General features: G+C 38.3%; 1 protein-coding gene across 2 annotated transcripts in view; it reads right to left on the bottom strand.

Moving 5' to 3' along the window:
- The window catches only part of LOC134824399 (dual oxidase 2-like), a 60,579-nt gene that overhangs the window by 29,307 nt on the left and 17,837 nt on the right, over positions 1-13,435 (bottom strand). For both annotated transcript variants that reach the window (XM_063836301.1, XM_063836302.1), the window contains exons 22-33: positions 13,300-13,403; positions 12,859-12,971; positions 12,254-12,346; positions 11,865-11,968; positions 11,338-11,451; positions 10,244-10,344; positions 9,812-9,917; positions 9,327-9,448; positions 7,861-8,021; positions 7,425-7,547; positions 7,020-7,143; positions 6,621-6,784 (exon numbers count right to left, since the gene is read on the bottom strand). In XM_063836301.1, the coding sequence (XP_063692371.1) occupies positions 6,621-6,784; positions 7,020-7,143; positions 7,425-7,547; positions 7,861-8,021; positions 9,327-9,448; positions 9,812-9,917; positions 10,244-10,344; positions 11,338-11,451; positions 11,865-11,968; positions 12,254-12,346; positions 12,859-12,971; positions 13,300-13,403 (1,429 nt within the window). The remainder of the gene's footprint in view (positions 1-6,620; positions 6,785-7,019; positions 7,144-7,424; positions 7,548-7,860; positions 8,022-9,326; positions 9,449-9,811; positions 9,918-10,243; positions 10,345-11,337; positions 11,452-11,864; positions 11,969-12,253; positions 12,347-12,858; positions 12,972-13,299; positions 13,404-13,435) is intronic.

The raw sequence follows: 13,435 nt of genomic DNA, 5'->3' as shown, positions 1-13,435 counted from the left end.
GTTGGACCTATAAAGCTATACCTCGTAGTTAGACCTATAAAGCTATACCTCGTAGTTGGACTTATAAAGCTATACTCGTAGTTGGACCTATATAAAGCTATACCTCGTAGTTAGACCTATAAAGCTATACCTCGTAGTTGGACCTATAAAGCTATACCTCGTAGTTAGACCTATAAAGCTATACCTCGTAGTTAGACCTATAAAGCTATACCTCGTAGTTAGACCTATAAAGCTATACCTCGTAGTTGGACCTATAAAGCTATACCTCGTAGTTGGAGCTATAAAGCTATACCTCGTAGTTGGACCTATATAAAGCTATACCTCGTAGTTGGAGCTATAAAGCTATACCTCGTAGTTGGACCTATAAAGCTATACCTCGTAGTTGGACCTATAAAGCTATGCCTCGTAGTTAGACCTATAAAGCTATACCTCGTAGTGAGACCTATAAAGCTATACCTCGTAGTTGGACCTATAAAGCTATACCTCGTAGTTGGACCTATAAAGCTATACCTCGTAGTTGGACCTATAAAGCTATACCTCGTAGTTAGACCTATAAAGCTATACCTCGTAGTTGGACCTATAAAGCTATACCTCGTAGTTAGACCTATAAAGCTATACCTCGTAGTTGGACCTATAAAACTATACCTCGTAGTGAGACCTATAAAGCTATACCTCGTAGTTAGACCTATAAAGCTATACCTCGTAGTTAGACCTATAAAGCTATACCTCGTAGTTGGACCTATAAAGCTATACCTCGTAGTTAGACCTATAAAGCTATACCTCGTAGTTAGACCTATAAAGCTATACCTCGTAGTTAGACCTATAAAGCTATACCTCGTAGTTAAACCTATAAAGCTATTCCTCGTAGTTGGAACTTTAAAGCTATACCTCGTAGTTGGACCTATAAAGCTATAAGTATACCTCGTAGTTAGACCTATAAAGCTATACCTCGTAGTTAGACCTATAAAGCTATACCTCGTAGTTGGACCTATAAAGCTATACCTCGTAGTTAGACCTATAAAGCTATACCTCGTAGTTGGAGCTATAAAGCTATACCTCGTAGTTGGACCTATAAAGCTATACCTCGTAGTTAGACCTATAAAGCTATACCTCGTAGTTGGAGCTATAAAGCTATACCTCGTAGTTAGACCTATAAAGCTATACCTCGTAGTTGGAGCTATAAAGCTATACCTCGTAGTTAGACCTATAAAACTATACCTCGTAGTTAGACCTTTAAAGCTATACCTCGTAGTTAGACCTATAAAGCTATACCTCGTAGTTAGACCTATAAAGCTATACCTCGTAGTTAGACCTATAAAGCTATACCTCGTAGTTAGACCTATAAAGCTATACCTCGTAGTTGGAGCTATAAAGCTATACCTCGTAGTTAGAACTATAAAGCTATACCTCGTAGTTGGACCTATAAGGCTATACCTCGTAGTTGGAGATATAAAGCTATACCTCGTAGTTAGACCTATAAAGATATACCTCGTAGTTAGACCTATAAAGCTATACCTCGTAGTTGGACCTATAAAGCTATACCTCGTAGTTAGACCTATAAAGCTATACCTCGTAGTTGGAGCTATAAAGCTATACCTCGTAGTTAGACCTATAAAGCTATACCTCGTAGTTCGACCTATAAAGCTATACCTCGTAGTTAGACCTATAAAGCTATACCTCGTAATTAGACCTATAAAGCTATACCTCGTAGTTAGACCTATAAAGCTATACCTCGTAGTTGGAGCTATAAAGCTATACCTCGTAGTTAGACCTATAAAGCTATACCTCGTAGTTGGAGCTATAAAGCTATACCTCGTAGTTAGACCTATAAAGCTATACCTCGTAGTTAGACCTATAAAGCTATACCTCGTAGTTAGACCTATAAGGCTATACCTCGTAGTTGGACCTATAAAGCTATACCTCGTAGTTGGAGCTATAAAGCTATACCTCGTAGTTAGACCTATAAAGCTATACCTCGTAGTTGGAGCTATAAAGCTATACCTCGTAGTTAGACCTATAAAGCCATACCTCGTAGTTAGACCTATAAAGCTATACCTCGTAGTTAGACCTATAAAGCTATACCTCGTAGTTAGACCTATAAAGCTATACCTCGTAGTTAGACTTATAAAGCTATACCTCGTAGTTAGACCTATAAAGCTATACCTCGTAGTTAGACCTATAAAGCTATACCTCGTAGTTAGACCTATAAATCTATACCTCGTAGTTAGACCTATAAAGCTATACCTCGTAGTTAGACCTATAAAGCTATACCTCGTAGTTAAACCAATAAAGCTATACCTCGTAGTTAGACCTATAAAGCTATACCTCGTAGTTAGACCTATAAAGCTATACCTCGTAGTTAGACCTATAAAGTTATACCTCGTAGTTAGACCTATAAAGTTTGGAAGCAGTTCTAACGAGCTCTTCTCAAACACAAGGATATAACTTGTGAACTCGGCTAGTATATATGAAACATTTGTCATGGAGTTGTAGAGGGAGTTATGTGCCTCGCCGGGCTAAAGTAGTGAGTGACCTTGCTGTACGGCAAGTTAAGCAAGGATCTGAAACTGCTAGGTTCCGTACAGACTCAACTCTGCACCCGTGTCAATATGTTCATTATATGCAAGCCTCTTGATTTATACCTCGTAGTTAGACCTATAAAGCTATACCTCGTAGTTAGACCTATAAAGCTATACCTCGTAGTTGGAGCTATAAAGCTATACCTCGTAGTTAGACCTATAAAGCTATACCTCGTAGTTCGACCTATAAAGCTATACCTCGTAGTTAGACCTATAAAGCTATACCTCGTAGTTGGAGCTATAAAGCTATACCTCGTAGTTAGACCTATAAAGATATACCTCGTAGTTGGACCTATAAAGCTATACCTCGTAGTTAGACCTATAAAGCTATACCTCGTAGTTGGACCTATAAAGCTATACCTCGTAGTTGGAGCTATAAAGCTATACCTCGTAGTTGGACCTATCAAGCTATACCTCGTAGTTAGACCTATAAAGCTATACCTCGTAATTAGACCTATAAAGCTATACCTCGTAGTTAGACCTATAAAGCTATACCTCGTAGTTAGACCTATAAAGCTATACCTCGTAGTTAGACCTATAAAGCTATACCTCGTAGTTAGACCTATAAAGCTATACCTCGTAGTTAGACCTATAAAGCTATACCTCGTAGTTAGACCTATAAAGCTATACCTCGTAGTTGGAGCTATAAAGCTATACCTCGTAGTTGGACCTATAAAGCTATACCTCGTAGTTAGACCTATAAAGCTATACCTCGTAGTTGGAGCTATAAAGCTATACCTCGTAGTTAGACCTATAAAGCTATACCTCGTAGTTAGACCTATAAAGCTATACCTCGTAGTTAGACCTATAAAGCTATACCTCGTAGTTAAACCTATAAAGCTATACCTCGTAGTTAGACCTATAAAGCTATACCTCGTAGTTAGACCTATAAAGCTATACCTCGTAGTTAGACCTATAAAGCTATACCTCGTAGTTAGACATATAAAGTTATACCTCGTAGTTAGACCTATAAAGTTAGGAAGCAGTCTCATTAAACTATATAAAAAATAAGTATAAAGAATAAGGAAAAGGAACGGGAATGAAGCCAATACCAGAAGTGAAACCCCACCAAAGAATAATTGATCCTTAGGTAGACCTGGTGAAATAAAGTAACTGAACTGTAAGTTTAAGAAAAGACGGAAGGAATAAAGGAGAGAGGAAATAATGTTATGTGAACATCATCAGCAGATGACTTGGCACACCGGTTTCGGGGGTTTAATACCTGTACCGGTTTAATGTGCCAAGACCCCCTAGCAATCACTCGTCAGTGATCACCTGTTCACGTTAAATGTGATGTCAAGGATGTCGCTGACATCAAGTATACTGTATTTGTACAGAATACTAGGTCGGTCTTTCAGAAGCTTTCTGAATTTACTCTTCAGGAGTCTGTCATTATAACATCTTGAAAGAAGTGTCCTATAAAGGGTGTTGGTAGAACACAGAAAAGAATCAAGGTCAGAGATAATGGAAGAGTAACGAAGGACCTGACCGTAAAAAACATTATAACCAACAGAAGAGGAAATATTACTGTTAGAAAAGGTGTACATGACCACAGGAAAGTTGAAGTCATCAAGTTTGTTGTAAAGCTTGGTGGCGACGTGTCCGGAGTTATTCATCGAGATGTTGATGTCGAGATAGTTTACGGACTTATTGTCGTCACCACTCCTCTCCATAAGCAGGTCAGGTGGATAAATGGACCTGATTAGGTTAGAGAAATGCAAATAGTTCATGGTGTTGAGGTCGTCAACATATCTGCAGTTTCTTGAGAGGAGCTTAGCTAGACCGAACTTCTTTTCTTTGATTAGGCGTGTCATGTAGTTGAATTCACACTTCCCTAGCGAAAGATCAGCGAACTGGCTACTAGAATTCCCTCCCATGGGAATGCCTTTCGTTTGTCTTAAAATCTGATCCCCAAAACAAACAAAAGTGTTAAACAGAATAAATGTAATAGCTGTTTTGAGTTTATCAGCAGAAAAACATAAGTCTCCGTTATATTCCTTTTTAGAGAAAAAATTGTTGTTCTTATACAGAGAAACACAAATAAATTTATTCGTATTACTAAAGAGGAGATCTATTAGCTCGAAAAGCAGTGACTGTACAACCTGAAGGTCTAAATTGGTATACAGAGTGGTAAAGTCGTATACCTGCATATTAAAAATCTCTAGTCTAGGCAGCCTTTCCAGGTTCTAACGAGCTCTTCTCAAACACAAGGATATAACTTGTGAACTCGGCTAGTATATATGAAACATTTGTCATGGAGTTGTAGAGGGAGTTATGTGCCTCGCCGGGCTAAAGTAGTGAGTGACCTTGCTGTACGGCAAGTTAAACAAGGATCTGAAACTACTAGGTTCCGTACAGACTCAACTCTGCACCCGTGTCAATATGTTCATTATATGCAAGCCTCTTGATTTATACCTCGTAGTTAGACCTATAAAGATATACCTCGTAGTTAGACCTATAAAGCTATACCTCGTAGTTGGAGCTATAACGCTATACCTCGTAGTTAGACCTATAAAGCTATACCTCGTAGTTGGACCTATAAAGCTATACCTCGTAGTTAGACCTATAAAGCTATACCTCGTAGTTAGACCTATAAAGATATACCTCGTAGTTAGACCTATAAAACTATACCTCGTAGTTAGACCTATAAAGCTATACCTCGTAGTTAGACCTATAAAGCTATACCTCGTAGTTGGAGCTATAAAGCTATACCTCGTAGTTGGAGCTATAAAGCTATACCTCGTAGTTAGACCTATAAAGATATACCTCGTAGTTGGACCTATAAAGCTATACCTCGTAGTTAGACCTATAAAGCTATACCTCGTAGTTGGACCTATAAAGCTATACCTCGTAGTTGGAGCTATAAAGCTATACCTCGTAGTTGGACCTATCAAGCTATACCTCGTAGTTAGACCTATAAAGCTATACCTCGTAGTTAGACCTATAAAGCTATACCTCGTAGTTAGACCTATAAAGCTATACCTCGTAGTTGGAGCTATAAAGCTATACCTCGTAGTTAGACCTATAAAGCTATACCTCGTAGTTGGAGCTATAAAGCTATACCTCGTAGTTAGACCTATAAAGCTATACCTCGTAGTTAGACCTATAAAGCTATACCTCGTAGTTAGACCTATAAGGCTATACCTCGTAGTTGGACCTATAAAGCTATACCTCGTAGTTGGAGCTATAAAGCTATACCTCGTAGTTAGACCTATAAAGCTATACCTCGTAGTTGGAGCTATAAAGCTATACCTCGTAGTTAGACCTATAAAGCTATACCTCGTAGTTAGACCTATAAAGCTATACCTCGTAGTTAGACCTATAAAGCTATACCTCGTAGTTAGACCTATAAAGCTATACCTCGTAGTTGGAGCTATAAAGCTATACCTCGTAGTTAGACCTATAAAGCTATACCTCGTAGTTAGACCTATAAAGCTATACCTCGTAGTTGGAGCTATAAGTATAAAGCTATACCTCGTAGTTAGACCTATAAAGCTATACCTCGTAGTTAGACCTATAAAGCTATACCTCGTAGTTAAACCTATAAAGCTATACCTCGTAGTTGGAGCTATAAAGCTATACCTCGTAGTTAGACCTATAAAGCTATACCTCGTAGTTAGACCTATAAAGCTATACCTCGTAGTTAGACCTATAAAGCTATACCTCGTAGTTGGACCTATAAAGCTATACATTGTAGTTGGACCTATAAAGCTATACCTCGTAGTTGGACCTATAAAGCTATACCTCGTAGTTGGACCTATAAAGCTATACCTCGTAGTTGGAGCTATAAAGCTATACCTCGTAGTTAGACCTATAAAGCTATACCTCGTAGTTGGAGCTATAAAGCTATACCTCGTAGTTGGAGCTATAAAGCTATACCTCGTAGTTGGACCTATAAAGCTATACCTCGTAGTTGGAGCTATAAAGCTATACCTCGTAGTTGGAGCTATAAAGCTATACCTCGTAGTTAGACCTATAAAGCTATACCTCGTAGTTGGACCTATAAAGCTATACCTCGTAGTTGGACCTATAAAGCTATACCTCGTAGTTGGAGTAGTCCTGGTGAGCCTCACCGAACGGACCGTCCACAAACAAGTTAGGGTTCCTCTCGGGGTTCTTCTCGTTTTTAATGGCCAGGTCCCGGAGTACTTTAGTCCACCCTTTCAGTGTCCTAATATGGACTGATAGGTAGTCTTCATGGGGCGCTGGGTTGGAGAATCAGGGTTAGTATATAGAGTTAACAGGGTTAGTGTCCTCTCGATTAACGGACACATATTGTTTTGCAAAATAACTTTCGGAGGGGCAGTGACGAGATGTAGCTTTGTTTCGCCCCTAAAACTTCTTTAATGTCCTCAACTCAAAAAAAGAAAAGGTCAGGCCTCCTTTTTGTGCCACCGCCTAACGCTTGGAGCCCCCCCCCCCCCTGTGCACATCTGTTACCTGATGTAAGGGTGAAGGGATGATACTCGTCACGCCCTGTACCACTGTTAACTAGAGCTATATTAACGTACTGTCCCGCCAGGTAGTGGAAATCAACTGGTCTCTTGAACACCAGATTTGTTACCTGTTAACATAAGTCTGAAGATATTAAGTCTGATGACGTCATATGGTCAGTGTGATGACGTCATATGGTCAATATGATCTGTAGATATTATGTGGGAAGTTTAATTATCATGATCTGAATATAAGAATTATGAATTTATCAAATTAAATCGGTTCAAGATTCTTAGTTAAATCCAAAAACTCGAATTCCTTGTAGAGTGTTCTGTTCAAGTCTTCTTTAAAGTCTCAATTTTAGAGTCTACAATAAAAACATTCGAGATATTCAATGCAACTAGTACCTACCTCACTGGGTAAGATTTTAGCTTCTATCAGTGGAATTTCCCTTTTCTTACGACTAACACTGATCAGTTTATCAAAAGTAAACAGAATGGCTGGTCCTATCAAGTAATAGTGGAATGTAGGTTCCTGAGGAGGGTTATCTTATCAATTATATTATCATTTGTTAATTATTAATCTATAATTAATTAATTCGTGTCATTAATGTGTTTGAGTTGTCTATGGAAATCAGATCGGTTGTGATTTGTTGTGGAGATGAGAATATTTACTGTGGTTTTTCAAGTGACACAGACGAAGGACTTGGGTACTTCAACAGTACCAAATTAAGCGGTGCCGCAATTCCAATGATGACGGTACAAATAAAGCACAAATAGCCCCAATACCAAATATGGTAGTGTTACCATGGTATCACAACCATATAAGGTAACCACTAGGCACTAACCTGAAGAAGTCGTCCTGCTCCGTGCAGAACCATGAGGCCCAGCACAGCAGGATAGAGCATATGAGTACTCCAGAACCACCTGTGAAGATACCGTCTAGCGTATTGTGTAGCACAGATGTACATTGTCAGGAGGGTTAGCACTAGTAGTATCCCTGTGATCCCTGACGAGGTGATATTGTTGTTAACGGGTGATACTCGTAAAATATCTGTTCCATATATAGGAACCGTCGACGAGTCCAACTCGGCGCGCGTCCTGGTAGATTGTAAACCTACAATATAGTTGAGGGTAAGGAGGTTGGAAGTTACCGAGGGTAGAGTAAGGAACTGGGCAGTATCCATATGTGCTCCCGAACAGGTGTTTTCGAACAAGGTTAAGATTGGGGTTAAGGTTAGGGTTACCCTAACCCCAACCCTATAGGTTATACCCTAAATATGTTCGGGAACACATGTCAGGGTCAAAAGAGCTAACATTGCAAAACTTCGATCTAACAGTCACGATCTGAGGATTGAGAAAGGTCGCTACACTGGAGATCGCTACAACACAGCACTGAAAACATGTCGCTTTTGCTGCTCCTCAGACACCGACGTCATGCGGTTCTTCGAAGAACTACCATTCTTTGAAACACCTATCCTTGAAACCGAGGACCAGGTTATAAATGAATGCCCCAGCTACAACTCCCTCCGGTCCAACCTCTCAGACAACCTTAAAAGCCTCATAATGCTCAAAGAATATGGGGCCATCATGAACTCATTCCATGCTACTGAATTTGGAAAGTACCTCACAGAATCCTTTCACCTTCGACATCCTCCTGAAAAGAAGTCCTAGTTATCACCTCTTATGAAGTCCTAGCAATCACCACCTAACAGACTCTTCAAACCTTCGAAATCCTATGATTAAGTCCTAATCCTCGCTTCACGTCCCCTACTCATCTCCTTCAACGTCCCATCACCTTATGTAGTTTAACATATCTCCTTGGACTTGCTTTTATGCACACATCCAGAATTTCTATTAGCATTTAAATTATTATATTTGATTTTATTTCCACTTCGTGATATTGTAACGCGGTTAAATTTTAAGATTTTATTTCCATAGTTTTATTCGGCTTTTGTTTTATATATGAACTTATTTATGAATTGATGTATAGCCAAAACGAGTCCGTTAGTGTTCTCCTTGGTAATTTCAAGTTTAATTCCATGTCGGGCTACTTGGATACTGCCAGGGACTCAGGAACTATTGAACGTTAATGGGTTATGATTGAAGCGCATACACGGTAGTTCAACAAATGCAGCTCTTGAGTCTGAGCAGCAATTATCATGAGTTCGAGAGTCCTAATATTGATTTATAATTGAAAACTTAAAATATTCCTTGCTTAAAATGTCGATATACATAATTCATCGATACCATTAACAGCGACTTAAAAAACATTTCAATCATAACGTTATCATCTATAAAAATTATTTCAAACCGGTTATAGTCCCGAAAAGTAACCCCAAAACAGTTGCCTGACCCTGTCCATCTAGCCAGGTTCGTGGCATCAAACACGTCAAATGGTCCGGAGACAATGTAGTTATCATATAAAAATTGTACCTGACGAGGTGGGAAAATTATCTTTTATGGGAGTGTTACCATGATATTATTACCATATTTGGTAACCCAGGCAATGTTGTAACTATAGTTACCATGATATTACTACCATATTTGGTAACCCAGGCAATGTTGTAACTATATATAAATTATTCCTGAAAAGGAAGGTTGAGACATCATACTAAAAAAGAGTTCTCATAATTTGCTCGCAATTCTGATATTATGAAGTACGGTGCAAAATAGGAATAGTTTATATGCACTAATAGTGTTACTAGGAAGTCTTCTCTATAGAATCTCAGAATAAAACTAAATTCTGACTGTGGTGAAAATAAAACACAATAAAGCATGAACAATTAAGTTACAAACCCGTGTCCGATACAGTGAACGAGGATGAAAAGCAAGGTTACACAGCCGAGGTAGATATGGGCTGTTCTGTTAGCGTCCAGGGGGATGTACCGCTTTATAAATGTTCCTATAATTGACGATGGAGTCATTTAAAATGTTACATGAAGAATAATCTGTAAAATATTATCATAATGTGTCCGCGGTAGATCCGAGTAGTTTTCCTAGCAGATTCGCCGGACGGTTTGGTGTTCAGATTTAACAAACTTCACCGCTGCCCCGTTGGATCAATCTGCCAAATTGAAGAATCTTGCTATACTCCAGTCCAAAAGTAATTGCTAGTAATTTTGTATTGCAACAATCAGATCGAAGATAAGATAACGTATTCAAACTGTATCTTGTAATTTAAAATATACAACTTTGAATAATTCATATGATCTTGAATAATTAATATACCTCTTAGATGAGTAAGAGTATTCTTGCACATAAGAACGAGAAAGAGGGGGAAGGTAAACATCAAAACAGCAGCGGATCCTCTAGTCAAGGATAATGAGTACCTGGAAATCAAATTAAAGGGTTCTGAAAATTTAAGAAATTTGGACTGGCTGATTTGAAAACTCTAACGTATTAAGTAAGATACCTTACGAGACATATTTATGTGGTACGAAATTTGGGGATTTTTGGAAAAAATCCCCATATTTTCGTACTGCCAAAATTGTGGCCGCCATTTCAAAATCCCACACATTTATTTTTATGTAATTGGCTTAAATAGGGCTAATTTGAGGTGAATTTGTCAAATAAGTTATTTTACGTTTTTTCTGAGACAAGGATACGCATTTCTCAGGTAAATAGAAAGTTACTTAGTATAAAAATTACTGAATAGAAAATACTGGTTTTTCAGTGAAAGAGACGACGATGAAGACGATTTAAACGAAGAGAATGATTTTTAATTAATTTAGTTTTTCACGATTTTCAAAAATTCCATCTATAACTGATTTTGATTTCTCTGAAATAATTTATCGTGAAAATGCGACAATTTAATTTGGGGTACGAAATTTGGGGATTTCTGAAAAAAATCCCCATATTTTCGTACCCCCATAATTCCGATCCCCAGAATTATGATCCACATAAATATGTCTTGTAAGGTAGTACTATATGTTATTGGTTTCTAGACTTTAATTGGTGTCGAATCACTATTCTGCACTACTGAGAGAAAGAACCGAAGGGTTTTTTTCTATTCGCTGGAAAAACTTCAAATCATTTGACCCCGGTAATGATTAATGAACTCCCAAAGTACGTCAAGCAAAATGAGCTCTCTAAGATATACCTTATTGGACTTTATTTGAACGGACATTAATTGGACGCTGGAGGCCCTAGCGTTCATTTTAATGTCCGTTCAAATAAAGTCCGACAAGGTAGTTAAATTAAATATATTAAATGAATGCCTTTGAGCGTTCATTTTAATGTCTTTTCAAAATGTAATTATGTCCGTTCACAAAATGTCTGGTCAAATAACGTCCGATAAGGTGAGTGTAATTTTGTTTGCTTACCCAAGTAACTGAGGATAACCAGTGTGGTCCTTGTAACGAGAATAAGTAATGAACCTCTCCAAAAACAACACAAATACCACCAGCAGGAAGATCACTGAGTAGAATATCTCCAATCTGAGGGTTTCAATAGATCTTTAGTTAGTTTGACAGTTTCTTGGGTAAAATTTGTGTTGATCCCGTGCGATGCGACAAGGAAAAGGCTTTTATGAGGAAAGGAATTATTCAACGTTTCAATGTGACAACATCGGACGGGATCAATACAAATTTTACCCAAGAAACATTTCAACTATGCGACTCATAAACAATGTTCCGATCCGGATTTTACATTAATCTGAAAGATTAGAACCGCTTTTACAAAAGCAGGTCTCTTTTTACTGTGGATCTTCTATTTACCTCCCCCGAGGACAAAGTCAAAAAGAAATCGCGGCACGTACGGAATCGTTTTTTGGCCTAAAAATCGCAATTTTCTTTTGTCCTTGCCCGAGGAGCGTGTTGATATAAAATAGTTTATCGACCAATCAGCTCACCTGTGATTTTCAATGTATCGCTTTATTTCTCTGCCCTGGGGTCTCATCGCTGTAAACACTTTTCGTTTAAAGTTCGATTTACCGAGTCGTTCTCCTCCCTTCACCTGTGTTAGATAATGTTATGGTGGAATAGATCATTCCTAACGGACAATCACGGTTATACTAACGAACATGAAGGATTTGTGTGTCTTTAGCTTGCTTAAACAGTGCAATTTGAATAGCCCGTAAATATTAGTTGAACTACTATTTACGGACTATTCTAACTCCTCCCATTTCTTACTGTAATTAATTTTATTGTTATCATGGAATAGATCATATCTAGATGACGAATATTTGGTAGATATGAATGATTTATACAACTTTATTGAAGAAAATACTTTTAAGGTTACCTCAAGTTGTGCTTTTTCGAGATCCTTTCTGTAAGCGGACATGACAGTCTGGAATTCTAAAAACGTCAGTTCTTTCTTCTCTCCCAATCCAGCCTGGAGATCGGATATCAACAACATTTTATACATACCATTGGAAAATATGAATAAAATATGAATATGAATAAAATACAATTTAAAGAATCTGATCGCTATCGTCGCTAACTTATAACTTTTCGTTACCAAACGAATAACAACATGTGACTAGTAATCCTTGTGACGCTGCATATCCGGCGAAGCATAAAATGTATTGCGCGAGAAGGCAGACAGCGTCCGTGTGTCCGTGTGTCCGTGTGTCCGTGTGTCCGTGTGTCCGTGTGTCCGTGTGCCCGTGTGTCCGTGTGTCCGTGTGTCCGTGTTTCCGGGTGTCTGTGTGTCCGTGTGTCTGTGTGTCCGTGTGTCCGTGTGTCCGTGTGTCCGTGTGTCCGTGTGTCCGTGTGTCCGTGTGTCCGTGTGTCCGTGTGTCCGTGTGTCCGTGTGTCCATGGGTTTTCTCCCAATAACATAATGTTACAATTGATAATGAGCCGTATATTATAACTTAAACAATCTGTAGCTCATGATGGTAACCTGATCTAAAAGGGATTGGATCATTCGAGAGAGTTCCTCAGGTTTTATAGAAGCAGAAACCATCTGCAACATGGAGGTTATCATTTGTTTTATCTCGTCCACATGGAGCGATCCTTTGGGATGGTATAATTCATTTTAACTTAAAGTGTTTAGGTTGAAGAAATAACTAAACTGTATCGCGATTTATTTTGCAAAGGTTCCAGAACTTGTTTTTCAGAAAATGTTTATTTTTGAAGCTTGTATAATGTATTTTTAAAATAAGTTAATTTAAACAATTACGTTATCTCGAAAACTATTTATTTAACACTTCAATGCGTCTTGATTAACAATGTAGACTAACTTAAATGACGCAGTTGATCAAGAATCAGTTGATCTAAATTACACGGTTATCTCGAAAACTGCCTACTTATATATCTTTGAAGATCTATTGATGAATATTACCATTTTTATCGTAGTCGTACATGTTGAAAATCAGCTTGAGTTTATCGTCTGATGTACCAGACGAGTACACGATCATGAAGCTCAGGAATTCTCTGAAGCTTATACTGAAAAACGATCAGTGAAGCAGAGTATCTCA

This window comes from Bolinopsis microptera, chromosome 12 (genome assembly GCF_026151205.1).
Source record: "Bolinopsis microptera isolate Bmic1 chromosome 12, MBARI_Bmic_1.0, whole genome shotgun sequence".
Classification (NCBI taxonomy): Eukaryota; Metazoa; Ctenophora; class Tentaculata; order Lobata; family Bolinopsidae; genus Bolinopsis; species Bolinopsis microptera.
This window is presented reverse-complemented; position numbering and strand designations above follow the sequence as displayed.